Raw genomic sequence first — 26,466 nt, forward strand, 5'->3', positions numbered from 1 at the left:
ACATTATCTAAAATTGTTGAACCTTGTAGAACATAAAACTTGGTAGTCTTTTTTTGCCTTTTCATCACAACAATAAAACCCTTTTAAATTTTCATAGCTCCACCTTCACTAGAGAATTTGTACCCTTTTGAATCTAGATTACCTATTGAAATTAAATTTCTGCTCAAATATGTAACATGTCTCACATTACCAAGTGTTCAAACAATCCCATAGAACATCTTAATTTTGATTGTGTTAGTACATGCGACTTTACAAATGACATTATTTCTTAAAAATATATATACAACCTTATACGTCACAAACCAGTCACGATTATAACTCATATGAAAACCGCTACTATAGCTAAGTATCCACTCATCAATTGTTATAAAGTTGTTTCCAGTTGCAACAAAGAGTTCTCTATCATCACAATCCTCCAATGCATTGGCCTCACGAGATTTTCTAGATTTATGCTATTTAGCTTCTCTTTTGATTTTATTTTGTAACCTATAGCACTCCATTTTAATGTGACCTTCATTTTTCAGTAGTGACAAGTTTTACCTCAGTTAGAACATTTTGATTTGTTATTTCCTTTACTTCCAAAAGAACGCTCGTCTTTTCTTTCACAGTCTGAACTAGTCGATTTATGCACCATGAGATCCTCTACTTGAGGCTCGGAACCAGATACACGATACTTCATATTGTCAAACGAGTGTAAGATATTGTACACTTCTTTAAGAGTGAGTGTATCACGATTGTACATGATCGTGTCTCTAAAAGATGAGTAGGAAAGAGACAACGAACATAGGAGGATCAATCCTAATTCTTCTTGGTCATACTTCACTTCTAAAGTCTCTAGATCAGAGACTGTTTCCTTGAATGCGATCAGTTGCTCTTCATGAGATGGACCTTCCGCCAACTTGAGCGAACAAAGATGCTTCTTTAAGTGGAACTTGCTTGTCAACGATTGTCACACCCCAATTTAGGGGTTAAAATTTTGCATGATATTTACAGAAGTAGTTTGATTAAAATGTTGGGTTAACAAAGAATTTTGAAAAATTTGAGGATTTTATGTATACTTTTGTATTCTTTGGTTTTAGTTTATTCTAGAATTCACATGATTTATCTAGATTCTGTTTGGTACGAAATTGTTATTATTATTATTATATGAAAAAAATGGTAAACTACATATCTGAAAGATTTGTTTTAGTGTAACAATGTAAGGATTGGTTTTAAAACAATTGTTGGAGTAGGTAGAACGGACGAATTATTAGGTGAGTGGATTAAATGAATGATAATGGTATTGCGTGGAAACTATTGGTTCCAGCTTTCATTTTCAAACTCCAAAAAGAGTTTTTGAAAAGTTGCATTATCATTGTACCCTATTTTCCTCCTCTTTCTCTTCCTTTCCCTCAAACCAAACGCTCTGTATCACTCCACTGGCCCCATGAACATCCTTTAAAGCTTCGGCTTCAGAGTTAACACCAAGCTCAACCCATAAGTTATGAGGTATGTCATCGCTAAAGGTCCAGATGACGACATCTCTACTCTTGACCAGCAGTTGCTCAGTTAGGTGCTGGGTGCTTTTGAGGCGTTGAATTGGAGTTTCAAAGGGTTCTGGGTGTGACCAAAATAGAGGTCGGGTATACCTAAGGGTTCATGAATAATCCGAGTTACGTGTTTTCTGGGACTACCAACCATAATGATGTTGTGAGGTTTCAGTATGACCCTAAAGAGTGCATCTTTGACACTTTGCTTGATGTCTTTTTGGGCTCACAATGATCTTACAACTCTTAATCGTCAGATTGCTCCTCAGCATCAAGGAACACAGCAAAGGTCATGTAACGATGCTTCTCATGTCCTGCAGGTCATCTTTGAAATTCCACCATAAGCCAAGTTTTGAAAAAAGATGGAGCTCAGTTTAGTAATGGTGTCGAAAATAATTGATTCTGTCAATACTTTGTGCTGCTGTTTCGAACTGAAATTAATGCAAAGTGTTGGAAAGTGATTTGGAGAAGATGAATCGCTCTTCGTTTTTGTGTGCATGTGAGCACAATGATAAGGTTTATTAAGCATGAAAGAAGGGAGGCAAAGAGGGAAGCCATCGCCATTTATCGACCATGTATGGGTTGGTCTCGCAGCTGGGAATCTCTACGGCTTTCTCCTTGTCCTAGTTGGTTTAGTGTTTATCATTTGGCTATCTCAACTCAGGTTTGAGAGCTGGTAATGGAAAAAAATAATAAATAAATGTAAATGGGTTCAGGGAGCACGTGGGTTTGAAAATGTTATTATGAAGAAAGGGCTAATCATGGCTTCAGTCATGTATTTTCGGTAAGATTCTAATTTATTTTTCACCTAGTTTTAGTATAATTTCAACCAAGCTTTGATAGTTTAGATTAGTTTGTTTTAGCCTTGATTTTAGTAATTAAATATTCTAGTAGCATCGTCAATTTTTAGTTTTACCATTTGGCTCCCCAAATTATTATTTTTAGATTCTAATAAGTTATTTTTATGGCGATGGAAATTATTTAGATACGAGTTAGTAATTTTGATGGCCTGGATCGTGAGGAAAATATTGGAAGTTGAATTAAAGATCGAGGACATTCGAATGGAAATTATATGGTCGATCAGTATGTCACGAAAATTGAGGTAATACTTTACTACATCTTTATGCTTTATAGAACATGTTGGTATTGGTAAATGCATGAATGTAAATGTTTGGTCTCATATGTGTAATTAATGAAGATCTACACTCGATTCGAATACGGTAGAAAGTAGGTAACTGAATATGGCTCAGATGACTATTATAAGAAATTGGAGGACAGTTGGAATTAAATTACAAGTTCTGGAATTAAGTGATAAAAGAATCAACCATGGATATGCAGATTTAAGTGATAAAAGAATCAGCCATGGATATGTAAATTATAATTCATCTCATTAAAGGTACTTAGATGATAAATTATGAGAATATTTCGATTAGGTAAAATTACGAAATTACCCTTATGTTGGAAAATGACAAGAATTATCCCCGGAATTGGATTAATAAATCTGAAAAGAATTATTGATATGATAAAACTATTGATGTGCATAAGAAATGTTAGTTTTACTTGGAAATTATGGATAACTGGTTTTTAACCCCAAGAGGGTTTATGCTAGATAGTAGAAGTCTTTTAAAGAATCATTTCAAGATCAAAGAATGTTCGAGGAAGCAATTAATCATAGGATCTCTATATTATATTATTTTCTTTAAGAGCTAATATCGAAATTATCTGGTTAAGAAATTACGAAAATACCCTTGAGAGGTAAAATAGTCTGAGTTGACCCTGAATGAGAAAGTACTTTGAGGATTTGTACTTAACTCGATTAATTACGAATTTAATTATTAAGATCCTGTTTTTGTAAAGAAAATTCATGATATTTCGTTTGTAAAATCTGAGAAGGCACTTGACCAGAAAATATCCGAGTAATGAGTAAATACCTGAAGAATAATTTATCGGGGTATTCTGCTGTCAGAATTGTTCAAAAGGACTGAAATAAATGATAAGATTGAATTTAATAGTAAGATCGGACGGAAGAAAATGATTAAAATACGCTGGATCTATAAAATGACCAAAATACCCCTATAATGGAAATGAACCAAGAATATCACTAAACTCAGGAATGAATAGATATCTTCAAGCTTTGATATGAATGGAATAAAACTGAACACCAAAATTACCAAAATACCCTTATGGCCTATACCAAGTAAGTGTCTTGGATTAATTAAGGAATCCAAATAAGCATGGGTATTGGACTACCTTTAAAAGTAATGTAACACAATTTAAGTAAGTAGCTCAACCCTAAAGCTATGTCAATACCTGAATGACATAGATATTACTGGAATGCATGTTCGTCTTCTCAAGTTTGACTCGATGATAAATTTTGGAAGTATTCAGCTTAGCTCAACTCTGGATCGCATTCAGTACTAAGAATTGAACGTTTGTTCGACAAATCAACCACAAAGACCAAATTGAATGGAACGGAAGTACAACATGTGTCTAAAATTCAGGAACATTTGAATTACTCTCGAAAATCCTGAAGTAACTGGAATGGACATGACTGTTAAATGAACTAGGTAACCTCAATGACTGAGGATTTAGTAAGTGATTTGGATAAGTCTGAAAACTCTGATGAGTTTATATAGTGTACAATTATAATGGTTTATGATTAAAATAATCAAGTACGTTAGCATTACATGATAGTGTAGAAGCATGGAAATAAAATAAAAACATTGAAAGATCTATTCAACGATGATTCCGAAGATGATCTCTGGACAATAATTTTTGGTATTAAAAAGTAAATACCCTAGAAGGGTAATGAATTGACCAGTCAATAAGTATCAGTTCTGGGAGTTGTTCAGCTTGAGTTGTTCGATATTCCGATAGATCGACACAAATCGTAAATGTTTTGAATCTTTGTTTCTTCCTTATCAGTTCAAGTTATATTCTGAATAATTAATGATTCCGTTAGTTATTGAACTATTCCTCTAGTGATTCTAAATTCTGACATTCTATCGGTAAACTGAAGATCATTGTTTCTCTGCACAATAAGATTATCCAGTATCTCTGAAGAATATCTGATAAATATTCTGATCCTCTAGTGTGTTTCACATGTACTACATGACAGTTTTATATGTTTCAAATGAGTTTAACGAAATTATTGATTTATTGGTTTATGAACCATGGCAACATGGTATGTGATATCTGATTACGGTTTTCATCGAAAAGTATGAATTGTACATGATTTATGAAATAATGGAATTTATTGGTTTATGAACTATGGTTACCTGGAATGTGTTATCTGGTTTCCTGTTTTCAATGGAAAATATGAATTGTTCCTGATTTATGGAATCATGGAATTTAGTAGGTGTGCAGGTGGGTGTAAGGTTCTATGGAACCTACACATTATGGAGTGTTGGTTGGAGGGAATAATATGATTTTTGACAAACGTTTATTGGAAGGGTGTTGTTGGAGGAAGTTATCGTTACTGCGGGCTCCTCTGCTTTGTGCTCAAGATAAGTCTTTACTTGGTGTATAGGTGGGTGTATGGTTCTGGGGAACCTACACATTATGGAGAGTTTGGTTGGAGGGATTAATATGGTTTTTGAATAAAAATATGTTTTTAAACTACTACTGTTTAAAAAGAAAAGATTTGTATCTCTTCACTGGTTTTATGGGAACACACTAGATAATCTATTCTGATCTCCTGAACCCAGTCATCTGAAATATTTCTCTAAACTGAAAGCTCATTGTCCGTTACCACATGAAATATCAGTAGGATCTCTGCTCAGCATAAAAATCTGTAAATGTTCGGAAACAATAAGGAAATATATATTTATCTGTATCTGCACGTTCATTAGCATCATCTGGTAGTTCTGTATTACTGAGCTTTCCAAAGCTCACTCTATTACTCAACATTGCAGGTTAAAAGAATTGTACTAGTGCAGCTATCGACTTCAGTAAGGAAGTTTTTCCAGTGCTGTTTGCAGAGTATGGTACATGTGATTAGGGGGCATGTAATTGTATTTTGTTTTATATACGAATATGAAAATCTATTTTATTTCGAATATTGATAACTTTTATTTTGTACTCATAAATGATTTTATGAGTTTACAAGTATTAAGAAAATTTTCAAATTTTCCGCTATTTTTACAATGGGTCGCTTCGGTGGCCCTAATATGACACTCCAGATTGGACCGGGTTATCCGCATCGGTCTGAGGGGGTTACAACGATTTTTGCATGCATAATTGCTCCAATTTTACTCACAAAGAAGTGATTATTTTTTCTTTAAACACATCCTGAAAGATTTGATTTAATACGTGTGAATGGGTCTGAGATAGGGCCTTACGATTCTTACATTTTTATTTGTTCGTTCAATCTGACGATGTCTTTTTATCAAACTTCCAATGTACCATCTAAGTCGAACTATGCAAGAACGTCCTGAATCTATACTTGCCATAATAAGAACATGATGTTTCGATTCAATAACAAAATACTATACTTCATTGTTGCCATAATCTTAAACCCGAAGCTCTGGTACCAATTTGTTATAATATCAGAACGATTATCAACAAACAAATAAACACGATAACAAAAGAAAAACAAAGAACACCAAGATTTACGTGGAAAACCCAAAAAGAAAAAACCACGAACAGAGGAGAATGATTTCACTAATATAAAGGAAGAAAATGCAAGATGATTTTGGAGAAAGAAAAACTTGATATCTAACTCTTTATCTTTAGCATCTATTTATAGGGATAGATACTTGATTACAAAGGAAACGAAATAAAATAGAAATCTAACTTAATAAAGTTCTCTACTTTTAATCAAACTTAGTTTCTTACTTTTCTAAATTTATATATTAATTAATTTATGCCACTTTGAATTCGAGGCAAACTCTAACATAATTAATACATTCTTTCTATGTAAAAACCTCAACGAAAAAAATGTGCTTTAAGGATTGTTAGACTTTATTTAATAGGTGATAGATTGAGCTATGTCTATCCATGTTGGTGTTGATTTAAGGGTGATGAAAATAGGCTTTCCACAAAGAAAATGAGAACAAACTGGCTTATGAATGACACAATTTGCCAAACACATTGGTGCATAGACAATCCATATATCTTATGATATTGATGATAGTGAGTTGCTATGAAATGATAACTATAATATCTGATTTTCAATAAGGATAGTTTAGTTAGGATATCAAACATCACATTAATTATTGAAGTGAGATTCACTCTTAGGGTTGTTATTTTTTAAAATTGGTATTTAAAGAATTTTTACTCCTTATTTAAATGATTAATTTACTCACATACATTATTTTTAATATTATTTATAAAAATAACACCCTTCCAAAATTATTTATGAAAAGAACATCAATTTCTACCACATAAGACAAAGATAAAGATGTATCCTATTAGTTGTAATTTTAAAAGACACATTTTTACCATACACGTCATCCTTGTCAACAAGTTTCTTGATTAACAAGAAATGCACACTTAGGGTGAAATTTAGGAGAATGTGGATTTATTTTATACACTTAGGGTGAAATTAAAAAAAAATCGAGAGAGAAATAGTCACGTGCTATGTGGGGAAAAAAAGGGGTCAAAGTCTTTATTAGTTGTCAATATTTTTTAGCGACGACAATTATTGATGACTTTGATTGGATTATAATTTTGTTCACTACAAAGGTCAAATTAAAAAGAAATTAAAATTATAAAACCAAAATGAAAAAAAATAAAAAAAATTATAGTTAAATTATATAAGTCAAATCCTTATAAATAGTGATATATTTATATATAAAAATTCTCTAAATCTTAAACCCTAAACTCAGTTCTCCTCTTGGCGAGAAGATATGCAACAATATTAGCCTCTCTAGTAATACGGTGAACCGAGACATTCTTAGATTGAACGATTGAAGCTATTTCCTGTAGCAATGCGATACCACAACGAATCATTAAGCTGTCTACGAACTGAAGATACATTACGTTTATCAAACTTTTATTCCGACCAACTAAGAATCCTGAGAAAAGCCCTCGTAGGCAGTCTTGGAAAGCATTCTATTCAGGCTCTCCCCTACAATGTTGAAAAGCATGGGAGAAAGAGAGCATTTTCGTCCGAGACCTCACGCTATCTTAAAGCGATCTATTCGAACCCTATTTACTAGTATCGAGATCGAGGTTGTAGAGATGCATTTCATGATCCAATCATACCATTTGTTACCGAAATTCATTTATTTCGTAGTTCGAATGAGGAAAAGCTAATCAACTGTGTCATAGGCTCTCTTAAAATTTATTTTGAACACTATACCCTTCACTCCTCTTTTGACCATATCATCGATGCATTCATTAGTTATGAATGAGCAGTCTAGTATTTGTCGTCCTTGAATAAAAGCAAATTGAGTCATGCTGATAATCGAATCCGCACAACACTTTAATCTGCTTACAAACACCTTAATCCTACAAGAAACTTAATTTTATTTAAATATTTATATTTTTAAATTTTGAGAGATATAATCGATCAAATATAATTTTTGTATAAATCAAATTATTTATTGAATGAGTTGTCACATAAAACAATGAACACTCTTATCTACATGATGAAAATAAATAATTTTGATAGAATGTTAATTTGGTAAATAAAATTAAAATATGTAAATTGAATTAATAAAATTTAGGGTAAAGTATATAAGTGGTCACTGAACTTTTTAGATGCTTGCATTTAGGTCCCCAACTTTTAAAACTTGCAATACAATCACCAAACATTTAGTTCACTTGAAATACGGTCCCTGACGCAACGATCGTCTCACTGTCGTTAGGGTAAATTATATAAATGGTCACTGAACTTTTCAGGCACTTGCATAGGCCCCCAACTTTTAAACTTGCAACACAATCAACAATTACATTCTAAACCCTAAAATTCAAAATATTTCAACTACATTCTAAACCTCAAATTTTAAAATACTTCAATTACATGCCCAACCCCAAATTCACAATCTATTCTCAAAATATGTCATAACAAACTAGACTTGAAACAACAACCCTAAACCCTTAAAACATAATAATTTCGAAAAAAATTAACCAACTATAAGTGAATAATAAATGGTTATGTTGGGTTTATGGTTATGTTGGACCTAAATACTCAATTCAGTTTATAAAATAGTTGACTCAAAATTTTTTCGATTTGAGTTTATAAAATTTAAATCAAGTCGAATTGAATTGAATTTTCGAGTTTCTATTTAAATTTAATAATAAATATTTATCATATTATAATATTATTTGATTATAATTCAGTTCAGTTTATAAAATAGTTAACTCGAAATTTTTTCGATTTGAGTTTATAAAATTTAATTCAAGTTGAATTGAATTTTCGAGTTTCTGTTTAACTTTAATTATAAATATTTATAATACTATAATATTATTTGATTATAATTTAAATAGTTTTTAACCATATACAATACATATATTTCTTCATATTTTTTCCATATGTGATATACATATATCATACAGAGTCAAGGGACTTGACTCAAACTTAAAAATTAGTCAACTAATTACTAAAAATTTTGAGATATTCGAGTTGTATTTTACAACTCGATTTTAACTTGATTTTTTTTAAGTTGAGTTTATGAAATTACTACTCAAAGTCGATTTGTATCAAACTTTTTGAATCAATTCAAGTCGGAAAATAATTTTTCCGAATCGAATTGAATATTGTTCACTTATAGCTGGTTAAATCTAACTTTTAAATCATAAACCCAACATAATCACTTATTGTTATGGTCCCAAAATGAACTAAATGTTGTTGATTATGTTGGGTTAATTGGTAGGGAAATTTAATATTTAGGGTTATGTCTTGAGGGTTTAGGGTTTTTGCTTCAAGTTCAATTTGTTATGGAAGATTTTGAGAATGAATTATGAATTTGGGGTTAGGCATGTAATTGAAGTATTTTTGGAATTTGAGGTTTAGAATGTAATTGAAACATTTTGGAATTTGGGATTTAGAATGTAATTGATGATTGTGTTATAAGTTTTAAAAGTTGGGGACCTAAATGCAAGCGCTTGAAAATTCAGTGACAATTTATATAATTTACCCTAATGATAGTGAAACGTAGTTACGTTGGGGACCATATTGCAAACGAACTAAATGCTTGGTGACTGTATTGCAAGTTTTAAAAGTTTGGGACCTAAATGCAAGCATCTAAAAAGTTAAGTGACCATTTATATACTTTACCCTAAAATTTAATTTCATCAATTATTTTAATATTTTTTTATTAAATTGATATTTAAAACTAGTGGAATCAATCTGAAACTTGTTCTCTCTGTGAAAAGCTATAGAGGATGAGTGCAGAGAGAGACAAATGAAATAGAATAATTACAGCCCAAGCACCACGGAAGGATGAGTCAGCCAACAAAGCTAAAAAGAGAAACTTATAGGAAGCAGAAGTAAAGAGGAAGGGGTAGGTCGGCCATCTCAAACCTTCGATGTCCCCCACAGCCAACAACAGCCCCACCGGAATCAACCACTTCGGCGGCGGCGGCGGGTTCTGGTCGACTCTATCGGTGCCGCCCTTAAAAACTGCCGTCGCCGTCACCGCTGTCGCGGGCCTCGCTGTGGTTGCTGCCGTTTTCTTCTCAACTACTAGGTAAAATAGAATTTTTATAAAAGAAAGAAAACTGATCTATCATTCAATGCTTAACGGTAAAAATAATTTCCGAAAACTCTAGTAACGGTATGTAATACGACTAGTTGATATGAATCAAATTCGAATAGATGAGAGCTATTAGGCGAAGTCAGACTTCATCTTCATCTCCAATTTCTCCCTCGCCCACCTTGTCATCGTCTTCGTTGTTACTTCTTCACTAGTTTCTAGTTCTTCCTCTGGTCGGTGAGTCCTGGCCTCTTTCTTCTCCCTCTTCCCCTCAAAACACTCGTTTGTTTTCGTTGCTCTTGTTAGATTTTCGATTCCGATCCCGATCTCCTTTGTTTAAGTTCGAAACTTCCTGTTTCCTCATTTGATCTACTTATTTTTTTTCTATTTATTTAGGTTCTTACTATTTCCCTTCAAACTTCTCTTTGACTAATTAGGTTTTAAGCTTCTTTCTTAGTATTTTCAGCCATTATTGCTTGTTTATTTCAAATCCTAATGTTTTTTTTGCTTCACGTATTATTACTATTATTATTTGATCTGTGTTAGACTTGGAAACTTTATTATAACCCTTTTTGCATTATTTTCTTTTATCGATGACCAAAATTGCCTTTAGATTGCTTCAATATGCGACTTTAATGTTGCAATAATTGAATATTAACTCTCATAATCAAATGAAACAGATAGATTTTGAAAGAAAAAAAAAATAACAATCTCTATTTTATGATGCGAAATCAGATTATTTTCTCCTTTTTTCTCAATCAGCAGCTGGATAAAATTGGAAAATTAGAGGCAGACAAGAGTCACTCATGACTTGCTACTTTATTTTTTTCTTCTTTTTCCCCCTCCCAAGCAAAATAGAATTGAAATGTAAATCTTTTCCTTCTGATGGGATCCTCATTGGTGCAACCTAGTATTCTTTGCTTGAGCCAATAAAAAAGAAAAGGGTATTATTTTCTTGTGAGAATGGCATCTGCTCTAAGGCTTGATGTGGGAAGACTAGACAACCTCTTGGTATTATGATGATTTTTATTGATAAATTGGTTCCCTTGATGCTATAATTTTGTTTACTCATCTCATATTCTTGTCATATTATTATTAATTTCTCATTTTCTATTTGTAATTTGACCTTTTCTAGTGGTCGTCTCAGATCACCCTGGTCTCGTTTTAGAAAGAAACATGCCCTCACGCCTCAGCAATGGAGAAGTTTGTTTACACCTGATGGTCGACTCCAGGATGGTGGGGTCAAGTTCTTGAAGGAAGTTCGCTGCAGAGTGAGTTACTGCTAAAACTAACCTATTGGTTTTCTTTTTTATTTGTTATGTTGTAGTTGCAATGCTTAATCTTGTACACCATTGATGCAGGGTGTTGATACTAGTATTAGGGCAGAGGTCTGGCCCTTCCTCCTTGGTGTGTAAGTACGCTGAACCTCTGTTACCCTTGTTGCTACTGCTTCAATTGCTGCTTTTTTATTCCTTCAAGCGGACATCAGAGGAAGTTTCTACTTTTTTCTGTAGAATGGTTTTTTTTTCTGGGGTAGCATCTTGGCCTACTCTCAACCCGTGAGTTTTCAGTCTCATGTCATGACATTTCTATTGTTCTTTTTCTCCGTAACAGCTATGACTTAAACAGTTCCAAAGAAGAAAGAGATGCTGTTAGAATTATGAAAAGGTTAACATTCCTTTTTCTTTATGTATTTTTTACGTTGTTATTCATTGTAGCTATACCAGTAAAACGCTACCAAGGATATCCTCTTTGGTTTGCTTCTTCACCTTTTTGTCAACCTTTTGTTTCAGGAAAGAGTATGAAAAACTTCGCAGAAAGTGTCGACGGATCCTAAGACACGACAGTGAGAGTTGTAAGTTATCTGAAACTGGTGGAACTTGTCAAAATGGCGACAGCGGAAGTCTTATTCAGGAGATGGACACATCTAGCTCTGAAGATGTTGTTAGTGCCAGAGAATCTCTCTCTAGGGAGGAAAGGAACCCGGTTGCTGAGTTATCTGATGAACCTTCGAGCACATTGTTGACAAATGATGATGTGTCAACATTGAACTCGTCAGATTCCGACTCTTCAGAAGACCCCGAAGTGACTGAGGGTTCCCACTCCTTGGATGGTAGAGAGGAGAATGATCCTGACATTGCTTCAGAAAGGAATGTTCCTCTCTCTTGCACTGAAGGGATATCAAAGCTGCGTGCAACTGAAGACTTTTCCACCTGGCAGCGAATCATTCGTCTAGATGCTGTTCGTGCCAATGCTGACTGGATGCCATACTCTCCTTCTCAGGCTTCAGTATCAGATGATAGGGCACGCCATGCTGCCGAGGCTGTTGGGTTAAAGGATTATGATCAACTAGAGCCCTGCAGAATTTTCCACGCTGCACGTTTGGTTTCTATCCTCGAAGCTTACGCACTTTACGACTGTGAAATCGGCTACTGCCAGGGCATGAGTGATCTTCTTTCTCCAATAGTTTCAGTCGTCCCCGAGGATTACGAGGCATTCTGGTGTTTCGTAGGTTTCATGAAGAAAGCTCGACATAACTTTAGGCTCGACGAGGTCGGAATCAGAAGGCAACTCAATATCGTTTCCAAGATAATCAAATGCAAGGACTCTCAGCTTTACAAGCACTTGGAGAAGATGCAGGCAGAGGATTGCTTCTTCGTTTACAGGATGGTGGTGGTCCTTTTTAGGACGGAATTGACATTCGAACAGACAGTGTGCCTTTGGGAGGTAATGTGGGCGGATCAGGCAGCCATTAGAGCCGGGATTTCGAAGTCGGCGTGGAGCAGTATGAGGCAGAGGGCACCACCAACAGATGATCTGTTGCTGTATGCAATTGCAGCTTCAGTGTTGCAGAGGAGGAAATGGATCATTGAGAAGTACAGCAGCATGGATGAGATTTTGAGGGAGTGCAACAGTATGGCGGGGCAACTTGATGTATGGAAACTCCTTAACGATGCGTATGACTTGGTGGCAACTCTTTATGACAAGATCGAGTCGTCCTTTTGATCATAATTTTTGTCCTCAATTTGGTCACAGTTAATAATATTTTTTTTCACACAAATGTTGTTTAATATTTAAAACATATTTATTAATAATTTTTGTTAATATGAGTAATTATTAAACACATATATTAGATAATTAAAAGTTAAAAATAAATATATTTTCAATATTTTAATAACTACAATTTTCAAAAGTAATAATACAAATGGAATTAAAAGCTTAATAATATCATCTTTAAACAATATAAGAGTAGTAATAAATAATATAAAAAGTAATTAATTATTAATATTTATAAAAAAATTATGAATAAATATATTTTAAATATTAAATAATATTTTTATGTAAATAAAAATGAAATTATATTAATTATTTGCAAGAATTAAATTATCTTAGTGGTTAAAAGAATCATTGTTATTCTTAAATGGATGAGAGTATTTAAAACATATATCATTTTATAATCATCTTAACTTAATAAAAATAATTACATTAATTATATATTAGTTAAAGTTTAAATTATATGTAATATATTTTAAATTTTAACCCAGTCTTGACTTAAATGTTTAATCATTCTTTCCTCTCAATAATCTGAGTTTAAATCTTCAATTTATTTTCAATTTTTCATCAATAAGATAACTTTTAATAAAAAAAAATATTATTAGATTACTTGTTTCAAGTTCATTTTGTTAATAATTTAATGGTTAATACTCCTTAATTTTTTGAATCAATAATCAGTTGGTCTAGTGAAATGAGGCATTAGATCCCTTAAGCAAGATCATATGTTCGAATTTTGACATTTACGAATGGAGCAAACTGAGCTAGGAGGGTCGCATTCGCCCTCTGCAGTACCCAATCTAAATTAATCGATCAATATATTAGATACTAATTCAAAAAAAAACTCAAATTTTTATTTGTTACAATGGTAGGCAGGAGCCTAATAAGCTATATCCTTTTTAACCTCCTGTTCCACTACAACAGGTGACATTGAGTTCATGCAATCACTTGGTGAGGCTCCACGCGTACTTTGCAAGCCCATCTGTTACTTTATTGCAGTTCTTGTCTACTTTCGCAACTCTTAACTTGCCAATCTTTAGCCAGGTAATCTTCCCTATGGTCTTAGGTCGTCTTCTTTTCTTCGACTGGGATTCAACAAGCAAAACCCATGTTTCAAGCAACGATTGCAGCGACATTGATTCCAACTAAGGGTAATGATTCCAGCGATCGTTTGTTGAAATCCGGGGTGTGGATAAAAAGGTTTGGCATTAGGATTTTAGGGGGTGTTTGGTTCAAGGATTGTGGGATTCTCATCCGATTCTCATGGGATGAGAATCCCACATTCCCATGTTTGGTTGGCCGGAAATCTCATTCCCGGTAATGTTTTATTACCAATAGTAAATTTTTTGGGGTATATTACCGGGAATGTCATTACCTCCATTCTCTTATGTATTATAACATTACCAGTGTTTTGGACTAAAATGCCCTTAAATTTTTATTTTTTTTTCAAAAATATCATTCTTCTGTCATTGAATAATAAAAATTCTACGAATGTTAAATTACAAATTTATCCTTAAATTATTTTAGATTTACAAAAAAAAAAATCTATAATTAAAATTTTATATGAAGTTCAGGGGTTAAAATTTTTTTTACCCTTTCATTAAACCTATTTTATATTTTTAATTTTGTAAAAAAAATTATATAAATATTATGAATTTAATTTTTTAAAGAAAATATATAAATATTTTACAATTTGTAATATTATACAAATATATAATAAGGACAATTTGGTCAAATATACATTCAAATAATCTTTTATTCATTTAACCAAGCACAATAATCTTACATTCCTGCTAAACCAACCAAACAAAAAATACAACATTCCCAGTAATCCTATTCCCTGATAATCTTTTATTCCCACTGGTAATCTTACATTCTGTGAACCAAACGCATCCTTAGAGTTTTAAGTTTTATTTATATTTAAGAAAAAATGATTTTTTAAATAAATAAATAAATCATATATCTTTTATTTTAATTTTTTTAAATTTTTATAAATTTGACATGTCATTTAACTGTTGAATTTGACTATAGACACTTAAAAGTATAATGTTAAAAATGTTGGACTCCAATTTTAATAAAAAAATTCTTTAAACACGTAAAGTTAACTTTGATTATGTTTTGTGCACTTATCATTATATTAAATCTTAAATTTTAACAACAAAATTGAAAAATAATATTATATATAATTTTAAAAAATATTATTAATGGTTAAATAAAAATAAAATAATGAACATGTGACTAAATATACTTTTAAAAAATAATTTTGATATATAAAAGAATTGTTTAATTAGTAAATTTTATTTATTTTACTTAAAAATGTAAAGATAAAATATACAAATGGTCTCTAACTAGGTATTATTTTGTTGAGTTTCTTCATTATTAATAGAGAAAATAATTTCAGTGACCGAAATTATTTTATAATATACGATTTTAACCAACTTTTTTTTAGATTTGTAAAAATAACCAACAAAATCGCAACGCGAACTCATATTTCGCAACACAGTTTCCAAATTCGCAACGCGAACATAGAAATTTTCGCAACGTGAATTTCACAACGCTAATTACCGATATAGGTAAACACAACTATCGCAACACGAATTTCACAAATTGAATTCGTCAATTTCGCAACTCAATTACCAACGTAGGTAAACACGGTAGAAAAAAATCTGAATTCAACAATTTGAAAATTGAGTTGCGAATTTGGCAAATTCGTGTTGCGAAATGTAAAATCTCGTATTTTAAAGAAAAAATTAAATGACATAAAATGCAAAGTAGTGGTTTTCAACCTGGGACATCCCAGTTGCTAAGTCCACATATGAATCACTCAGTTAAACCTACGCCTGTAAATGAATTGAACAAACACGAATGAGGGTATGTTCATGTTCGTTCGTTCTTTCGTTTAACTTTAACCAAACAAACGAACTGTCGAAATGATTTTTTCTTTAAGAGACGAGATTTTATATTTCACAACACGAATTTGCCAAATTCGCAACTCAGTTTTTAAATTGGCGAATTCAGATTTTTGATACCGTGTTTACCTATATCGGTAATTAAGTTGCGAATTTGGCGAATTCGATTTGTGAAATTCGCGTTGCGATAGTTGTGTTTACCTATATCGGTAATTAATGTTGAGAAATTCGCGTTGCGAAAACGAAATTCGCGTTGTGAATTTAGAATCTGTGTTGCGAAATAGGAGTTCGCGTTGCGATTTTGTTGGTTATTTTTGTAAATAAAAAAAATTGGTTAAAATCGTATATTATAAAACATTTTTTGTCACTGAAATTATTTTCTCTTATTAAAAATTATAAAATAATTCTCTAACTATAGTGTGTTGTTTTGGTGAGTCTCTTGACTATAAAATTTACAAAATGGTCACTATAAATACTATATATTATAAATTCATTCTTTGTTGTTAAAAATTCAAATTTGTTTGAGCTGAACATGAACATTAGCCTACTGATTGATATATGATAAAATTTGACCTTAGAACCATTTCAACTATATAGTCGTTTAAGATATTGAGATCATATTTTATCGTATCTCAGTCAATAAGTTAACATCTAACTTAGTCTACTATCTTTTTTAAATATAAAAGGACGAATTTGAAACGTTTGAATAATCGAATGATATTTTTTTAACTTTTATTAATCGGATATTCAACAAAGCAACACTTAGAGTTGAGAGACTATTTTACCACTTTTAATAGTTTGATGACTAAACAAAACAATACTCTATAATTAGAAAATCATTTGCATACTTTACCCAAAATATAAATGTAAAATATTTCTTATATAAAATAAAAGTGGAAAACCTGTAGAGAAAACCCAGTTTGCTTGTGATTCCTTCGTCTGGAAGGAACTCACAAAAACGAAGCAGAACCAAATAAAAGATCTCTAATCTGATCTTTTTATTTTTCCTCAAGACCAAAATATTTTCTCTCTATCATTAAACCGAAAAAACCCTAATTATTCTATGCATAAATGCTATTATTACTAGGTTTTTAGAGATACTTAGAAGCAAAAGATGGGTTCTTCTTCGTCGGAGACGAAATTCCTGCAAGAACTGATTTTATACGCCACCAGCGCCGCCCCTCAGTTGCTTGGTCCTCATCGCGGGGCTCAGACACCTCGATCCGAACCGAGAAGCTTCTAAAAAGGCACAAGAGCACAAGAAGGAAATTGCCAAGCGATTGGGTCGTCCTCTAATCCATACAAATCCGTATGAGGTACTTTTATTTGGGAATTGAAGCAAAAATAAGCGAATTTTTTTTTGGTTTTGGATATATATATATTCCTTTTAAAAGTCGGCTTATTTAGGTCAAATTCTAATTTCTCTGTAAGAGAGATTAGTTTCCCTAGTATTCTGTTGACTATTTAGTGTGTTTTTCACTTGTTTTTATTACTTGCGACACTGGAATTTGTTATTCAAAACCAGAAAATTTTTGCTGTCTATTCATTAAATATTGAAAAGGGTTATTAGGGTACCAACTACAACCAGGGGAAAAGGAAGAATTTTATGTTTGGGGCAAACTTATAAAATTTTAACAGGGTACGAAAACAGATTATAAAATACAAAGAAAATATCTAAAATATACTAGAATTTGAAATTTTAAGCAGGCAACTGTCGCATCCGCCCCTTTTGGTCCATCCCTGATTACAACTGTGGTAAGATCTTAGTGAACAAAGATTTCTTCCATTTCAATGGAGAATACATTAGCCAGCCAATTTCTGATAAAATTTGCAGAACCTGAATAGCTCATGGGGCATGCCTTTTTTCAGCCTCTGTTGCAGTCATTAGCATATATCTGATTGATGTCTTCTATATGCCAGTTTTTTCATTTTTTATTGAGGTGTATAGCATTAAATATAGTATCTCAGAATGCATGCCTTTTATAATAAATTTCTAATTCATGCATGGCACCTGCAGTAATAAAAAATATTGATTGTTGGAATATTTGCTTTTAGATATTGTGTAGCAAAAGCAATGGTCCCAATTGTTAACATCTGTGGTTGCCGCATGTGTTTTAAAAAGCGCGCCTGACTGTACTTATTTCATTTTTTAACAGGATGTAATAGCTTGTGATGTGATAAATCCTGATCACATTGATGTCGAATTTGATTCTATTGGAGGATTAGAAGCCATTAAGCAGGCCCTTCATGAACTAGCGATTCTTCCATTGCGGAGACCAGAGCTGTTTTCGCATGGAAAGCTTCTTGGTCCTCAAAAAGGGGTTTTATTATATGGACCCCCAGGTACCGGAAAGACCTTGCTTGCTAAAGCCATTGCAAAGGAGTCTGGTGCAGTTTTTATTAATGTTAGGATATCAAATCTGATGAGCAAGTGGTTTGGTGATGCGCAGAAACTTGGTATGCACTGTAACTTGTAACATCTGCACTATCCTTTTAGTTAGTGATAATTTTAGATTTCTTTGACTGTACTGGAATGTATATGGTTATACAGGATTACAATTGTACTGCAATCTGTTTTCCTCTCCCCTGCACAGTTCAATTCTAGTTAAAAATGATGAGATGTTATTTAGATAGAAGGAACATTTTTAAGAGAAGGTTAACTGATTTGACCAACCTAAGGTCACGCAAAGATGGTTTTGAACCATCTCTTTTGGATGAGGCCCAAAAATGGTTTTGTAATCACAACTACTTTTTATAGATTCTCTAATGGCTGTAATATCCATGCAAGTTTGTTTATTTTATGTATCTCAGATTGAATTGTTTAGTTACTCTTGTACATTTGCAGTGGCTGCCATATTTAGCTTGGCCTATAAACTCCAGCCTTCTATTATATTTATTGACGAGGTTGACAGTTTCTTGGGCCAGCGACGTAATACAGATCATGAAGCAATGGCAAACATGAAAACTGAGTTTATGGCTTTATGGGATGGATTTACCACTGATCGTGAGTATTTTTCTATCTAAAAGGCTGTTATATAATACTATCAATTCTCCAACAAAGTGCTGTATTCTATTTGTTTTTTTGATGAAGGGCTCCCTGAAGAATGTTGTAGGTTTTCTTATTAAATTTAAAATTGATGATTATATAATGTTATGCAGAGAGTGCACGAGTTATGGTTCTTGCTGCAACAAATCGTCCATCAGAACTAGATGAAGCAATACTCAGACGTCTCCCTCAGGCATTCGAGATTGGAGTACCTGACCGCAGGGAGAGGGCTGAGATTTTGAAGGTAATTTTGAAGGGTGAGAGGGTTGAACGAAGCATTGATTTTGACTACATAGCCAGTTTGTGTGAAGGTTACACAGGTTCAGATCTTCTTGAACTCTGCAAGAAAGCAGCCTACTTTCCTATCAGAGACATACTAGATAAGGAGAAGAAAGGAAAACCATCCAGAGTAAGTATATTTCGTGTATATATGTATAAGTTCTCGCACGTCATCTCAAATGTGAGATGAGAGACCGAATCAAAGTTTTTCTTGGTCAAGTACGTGATTATAGTTGGAATGAGAGATTCCAGGAAGATCATTTTTGTTATACCTAAAGCAATTTGCATGTGGAATTGATGAGAACTTGGGTATTTTAGCTCTAGCATTTTTTTAAGCTACATTATCATTCATATCAAGGTTTTTATTCATCTTCCATTTTTTGTTTTTCAGGCTCCAAGGCCATTATCACAGAATGATTTGGAGAAAGTTCTTGACACATCAAGGAAGACTGGGGTTGCTGCAAATTAATATAGCAGTTTAAGTTCACAATTATCAGGATGGTCAAGGCGAAGTGAATCAAATGATTATCAGGTTCAAGCTGCAATTAATGAACTCTCCAAGCTTGTAGTTTCTCAAATTGTTAACCTTCAATCAGATTCCCAGGATACCTGAAGTTCTCAGTTATGTGCTCGTGTGCTGCCCCGCGATCGGGTTCTAGCTTGTGAAATGGTTTTACTCACTAAGTTTAAACTTTCCAATTGGCTTTTGGGAGCCTAGGCTCCAATTCACAGAAAATTCAAGGGTGCTTGTGGAATTTAGGAAGTGAAATATTTTAGCTGGTTTGTGTTATTTATAAACTACCCTGTTCATTCAGCTCAATTGGGATGTCATCTGGTGGATCACTTTTTGAGACTGATCTAGTTATTGAGATCTCTATTATCCTATGTGTCATAACCATTTTTAGAAAAAATGATTAATTATTATTTTAAAAAGCGATTATGACTTTTATTTTGAAAAATTGGGTGATTTGGAATTGATTTGAATGAAATTGAATAGGAGTCGCCATCGATCTTTAGGTTAGGTAGGTCGAATATCTAAAAACGTTATTTAAATTTTTTTTAAGAAAAATCATTTTTTAAGACGAAAACTGGTTTGTGTTTACCGAAGATTTGATTTAAAATGGTTTTAGGAGTCGGTTATGCGTGGGAAATGATAAGTATTATCGCAACGCTCAAAATTGGTACTGTGTCATTTACTTATCATTATAAAATAACCCGCAAAAGGGATTAAAACAAAACAATAAAAAATTTAAAGGATCAAAATATGATTAACATAAACTTGAGTACTAAAATAAAAATATAAATAAACCAGATCCACAATCACCAAACAACAAATAATATAAATATCAGAAATGGAAATATCCCAAAAATAATTTTCATGGACTAAAATAAACTAAATCAGAAACATAGAGGAGCAAATAGCAATTAGTCATAAATACAACAAATATTAAACAGTGAACAAAATGAAACATGCATAAATTATGCGATCATATTTGAATATCAGTAAAAACACAACACATAAAATCATTGACTAAAATGAAAACTTTAAAAATTATGTGCATAAAGTAAAATATTAACATACACATATTTAACATTAAAGCTAGGACGAAAATACAAAGAAAAAAAACATGAGGCTCGAAGTCAAAGAGTTCAAAATTTCATTAATGACCAGTTACAGAACATTACAAACGTGGGGACTTAAACTGCAATTACCCCACGCTGAAACTCACAGGCCCCAGACCCTTAAACGATGTCGTTTTGTGCACACCATATATACCTAAAACATAAGTCAAATCACGCCATCCCCTCATTTTTGTTTCTATTTTTTTCCTCGAGAGAAAACTCCCTCAATTATTTCTTCCCAGCCCTCCGCCGAAGAAGAACCCAAAGCACTACGACCTTCGTAAGTCGGTGGCCATGGGGAGTGAGCATCTCCAAAATAACCCCTCTTTACTCTTCCTCTCTGTCTCTATCTAAAAAACCCACAAATCGAGCCCCCAAAACCACAACCAGCTTTTAAAAAACAAGCCTTTACCTTTGAAAACAAAGGGTCCTCGGTCTGATGAAGCAATGACGTTCGGATCTTGTCACCAGGGAAAGTTTCCTTCTTTCTTTCGAATAGGTTTTTTTTTTCTCTTCGAATGCTCCCACCCTCGTCTCTCTCTATCTTATTCTTTCTTCCCGAATGGTTGTTGCATGTGTTTTAATGTTGCCTTTTGGTTGAGATGATGATGTCTAAGAATAGGGGGAATGAGTTTATGATTTTAGGTCAAAATCTCAAATTTTAGGGATTTATTGGTATTTTAATTTAGGGTTTGGATTTGGTATTGTTTTCTCTGATTTTCTCTGTTGGAAGGCTATTGTGGATGACAACATCAACAACAGGATGATCGGCAGCAACAAAAGTGACTGCGGAGGTTCCCGGTGAGGTGCACGCGCTGGTGGAAGTTGAATCATTGTGCGCGTGTGGTACACGCGCCGGTGATGGGCGAATCATCTTTAGCAAACGACGATGGTTACTGTTGAGATGATATTTAGGGCTTAGAAACCCTAATTCAGATAGTTTAAATCCAGGTCGGATCTAGAACTAGGCCTCGAGTCTGGATTCGAGTTTGTTGGGTAGTCGGATCTGGGCTTGTGATCTGCTGGGCCCAATCTTGAATGTTGGGCTATTGTAAGCTGGACTTGGGTTGGTGTTGTCTGGGATCTGGGTAAGGTTGGGCCGGATTGGTTTGGGCTTCGGGTTGTACTGGGCTTTGGCCTACAAAATGTAACATAATAATTAATAATAATATATAATATATAATAATAATGATAATAATAATAATAAAATAAAAAATAAAAAAAGACCCGGACAAAAACAAGTGTCTACAGTTTTCTCTCTTTGCACATACTTGTGTTAACAAGAATAGGGCAAAGATGACAAGACAACACGTTTTTGTCTGGTTCTTTTTTTGTTTAAAATTTGATGTGTTTGTTGGTGGGATGACACGGCTCATACGCGATGAAAAGGTCTGGTCGTCTAAGGGTGACACGGCTCCTACGTGATGAGGAGATCTGGTCGATGGATGACTCGACTCATACGTGATGAATAGTTTTGGTCATCTTTATTGATAAGGTAGATAACACGGTTCCTACGTGATGAGGACCGATGGTTATCTAAGGGTGACACGACTCCTACGTGATGAGGAGGTCTGGTCGGGGGATGACATGGTTCCTACGCGATGAGGACGACAGACCATCTTTATGAGGGTGATAACACGGTTCCTACGTGATGAGGGTAACAGGCTGTCTAGGGTTGACACGGCTCCTACGTGATGAGGAGGTCTGGTCGGGGGATGACACGACTCATACGTGATGAAGAGTTCTGGCCATCTTTAGGAATGATAACATGGTTCCTACGTGATGAGGACAACTGGTTATCAGAGGTGACACAACTCCTACGTGATGAGGAGGTCTGGTCGGGGGATGGCACAACTCATACATAATGAAGAGTTCTGGCCATCTTTAGGGAGGGTGATAACACGGTTCCTACGCGATGAGGACGGTTGGTTATCTATGGGTGACATGGCTTCTACATGATAAGGAGATCTGGTCGGGGGATGACACGGTTCCTACGCAATGAGGATGATATGCCATCTTTAGGGATAATGGTTTTAAGGGAAACCGACTCATAGATGATGCTTTAAGAGAAGCTGTCTCAAGAGAGACAAAATTCGTTTCAAGGAAATGACTCAAAGATGATTGTTTTGTTTCAAGGGAAACAGACTCACAAATGGTAAATTGTGTTTCCAAAGAAATAGACTCAAAGATTTTTATTTCAAAAGAAACGACTCAAAGATTTTTCTCACGAAAAACTGTCTCAAGAGAGACAAAGTTTTGTTTCAAAATAAATAGACTCAAAGATCTTTTGTTTCAAAAGAAACGACTCAAAGATGATGGTTTGTTTCCAGTGAAACAAATTCATAATTTGGAAAATTATCTCAAGTGAGACAACATTTTTTTTAGAGAAATTGTCACAAGCGAGACAAAATTTGTTTTTAGAGAAATTGTCTCAAGCTAGACAAAGTTTGTTTTTGAGAAAACGATCTTAAGTGAGATCAACTTTGTTTAATGTGAAACAAATTTGAAATTTATATCTCAAAGGAAAAATATCTCAAGCGAGACGAAATTTGTTTTGAAAGAAATTGTCTCAAGCGAGACGAAATTTGTTTTGAAAGAAATTGTCTCAAACGAGACATAATTTGTTTTTAGAAAACTGTCTCAAGCGAGACAAAATTTGTTTTTCAAAAGAAGTTGTCTCTAGGGAGATGACATTTTCTTTCGAGAGAAACAACATCAAATGATACTGATAATATGCTTGTTCTTGCTGGTGGAGGAAAGACTTTCAGAAGATCTGATCATTCACATTAGGATGTTGAATCCCTAAAGATTCTCCAATATTCGATGTTGATTGCTTCAAATATGCCCCAATATTCAATATTGATTACTTCATCACTGATTCTAAGCATGAGCTTCGTGTCTGAGAGCCACATATCAGCTACCAAGATGTACTCCAGAGAAATTGTCTTGTTTGAAAAACATTTTTTCTTCTTCTTGTATTTTCAAAAGTATGAAAATATCAATTAAAAGAGTTTTGAAAAATATTTAATCAAAAGTTTGAAAATATTGCCCCTTTCGAGGTTTCACAATTGACAACTCATAAAACAATATCAAAGAATTAATTACACTTTTAATCCTTTAATAAATTATTGTTACTTGACAAGTGTCAAGATTATTGCTATCTTTGAGGTATGGTTAAGTAAGGAAAGGATAAAAATAGTCTCAAGCTGTTATTTTTGGTCAATGGTTTGGCCTGCTTATTTCTTTGGTGTTCAATGATCTAATCAAGGCATGCCCATCTTTATGGGTTTGACATTTTGATCAGAGGCGGACAAAATGACGCAACTAGCATAGTCAATTGCTAGACCTTTTAGAACACTTTTGCTTCAGTTCTCTGAAATCTTCCCTTTGTTCAAGCCTCGTAGACTCCTCTAGCTAAGGTAGTGCAGAAATATCGATCTTAAAAATGAGATTTCTTAGTGCTTGTGTGAAGTTGACTATAACAGGTGTTCCTCAACTCCCTTAGTCCATATTCACCGAAACTCTTTATTTAATAAATTTGATTTAATTTGCCAATGTTTGGCTAGCTGAATTCAGCTTTATTGTACATATATTTTATAATTTCCTTTATCAGGCTACCTGAATGATTCATGTCGTCACAAAGTCTTCGACTTGACAACCACAGTGAAGCATACACCGGATTGCCAAGTACTCGATCGATGTCATGGTTTGAATGTAATCTATTCATAAAGCCATGATTTTCGAGTTTCCTTTATAACCAATTGCTTTAGCGGAATAGCTCAGCTTTATTGTATACTATGCACACACACACACACACACACACACACACACACACACACACACACACACACACACACACACACACACACACACACACACACACACACACACACACACACACACACACACACACACACAATATGTTGGGTATACGGATTCCATTTCTTAAGATCGCTGAGGAAAACCTGTTATAGTCTCGGTGTTTGTTGAAGGTAAGAAAATCTCACCATTAGAGTTTGATTCCTAAGCAACTGACCTAAACTAGATTCACCTGCTTGACCATTCCATCTAAGAAGATTATGATCATCATTGAACTTCATCAATAGAAGTAGAAACCAATTAGTTTTGCAATATCATGTGCTAGTTGCCCATTTTGTCCACTACTAACACATACTTAAATGCCAAGATGATTGATTGTACATGCGAGGAAAGAGCTAACTTGGTTTCTTCAAGAGAAGGGTATATAGTCTGGTGTACACTTAGATTAGGATTAAGGGGTCCTTGTTTTGCTGGGGTTTAATCTTGTCATTTGTCAAAGATTTACAACCTCAATTATTAAAAAGCTTTTAATTAAAATGATATTCAAATAATTTCAAGATTGAAATTTGCTCATTGTTTATTTCCTAAAAATGAAGCATTTTATTGGAAATGTTCGAATGTCAAGTGACTTACAAACATTTACACATAGATAGAAAAACAAGTTCAAACAAGATGACATGTATGAGAATGCAACAAAACTCTTGATAGATGCCCCAGCCGACTCCTGATCAGAATGCCCCCATCATACATTGAACGTCAATGCCCCCTGAATTGATCAGATCTTGGACCTTGCGCTTCAATGCCCCACAATTCTCAGTGGTGTGCCATGAGCTCTCAATATGATAGCTGCATATGGCGTTAATATCATGGCCTTCAGGATATGAGGCTTCTCTTGGTTTGGATTGAATTGGAGTCACAAGGTTCTTCTCAATTAGCGTTGGGAGCAATTCCTCATATGTCATCGAAATTGGACTGATGCAAGATGCCTCACATTGCTTATTATGGTAGGAATGTTCATGTTTAAGTGAACATCTTGTACTAAATGTCTTAGGTTTTATTGGTAGAAAAGTGTTGGTTTTACGTCTAAGAAGACGATGGTATGACTTTATTGGCTCAATAAAAGGTATTTGTATGACTTTTGGGTCTCAAAAAAAGATAAAGGTAATATTTCAAAGTCTCAAAGATGGATAATGTCAAAATTTGGTCTTTGGTAGTACTCATGAATTATTTCGGGTAAAGAACCAAGAGATTTTATTTCTAGGGTTTTAGCAGGATAAGAAAGGTATAATCTCTCCATATGTCAAAAATCTATAAATCTTGAAGAAGTAAAAGAATTTGTAATTCATTTGATATTATAAGAACTAAAAATTAAAACTCGTTCAATTATTTAACCTTAGAAGGTAGCATAAATTCAGTCATCAAAGATTAAACAAATATAAAAGAAAGAATAAAACCGAGTTCAAACAAAATAATCTCTCTTAATGCAATGTGTTAGATGCAATTCCCCCATCATTCTTCGGTTGTCCATGCCCTTGAATCCATCAGGTTCTGGATCTTGTGCTTCAATGCCT

The 26,466-nt window shown here is 33.7% G+C and overlaps 1 protein-coding gene and 1 pseudogene across 1 annotated transcript; both read left to right on the plus strand.

The window, feature by feature from the left end:
* Positions 1–9,836: 9,836 nt before the first annotated feature.
* On the plus strand, positions 9,837–23,335 carry LOC120207836 (small G protein signaling modulator 2-like). Its single transcript, XM_039207257.1, has 7 exons — positions 9,837–10,162; positions 11,304–11,439; positions 11,530–11,579; positions 11,783–11,836; positions 11,962–13,176; positions 16,206–16,215; positions 23,325–23,335. Exons 1-5 carry the CDS (start codon positions 10,002–10,004, stop codon positions 13,172–13,174), a joined length of 1,614 nt encoding a protein of 537 aa, XP_039063188.1. The 5' UTR covers positions 9,837–10,001; the 3' UTR covers positions 13,175–13,176; positions 16,206–16,215; positions 23,325–23,335.
* Positions 17,063–20,251, plus strand: LOC120207837 (annotated as a pseudogene).
* Positions 23,336–26,466: the final 3,131 nt, after the last annotated feature.

This window comes from Hibiscus syriacus, unplaced genomic scaffold, assembly GCF_006381635.1.
Source record: "Hibiscus syriacus cultivar Baekdansim isolate YM2019G1 unplaced genomic scaffold, ASM638163v2 tig00015426_pilon, whole genome shotgun sequence".
In the NCBI taxonomy this organism is placed as follows: domain Eukaryota; kingdom Viridiplantae; phylum Streptophyta; class Magnoliopsida; order Malvales; family Malvaceae; genus Hibiscus; species Hibiscus syriacus.

Coding starts and splice junctions, on each gene's coding strand:
- LOC120207836 (XM_039207257.1), top strand. CDS start 10,002: ATGTCCCCCACAGCCAACAACAGCCCCACCGGAATCAACCACTTCGGC. Junction 10,163..11,303: donor GTTTTCTTCTCAACTACTAG/GTAAAATAGAAT, acceptor GACCTTTTCTAG/TGGTCGTCTCAGATCACCCT. Junction 11,837..11,961: donor GCTGTTAGAATTATGAAAAG/GTTAACATTCCT, acceptor CTTTTGTTTCAG/GAAAGAGTATGAAAAACTTC.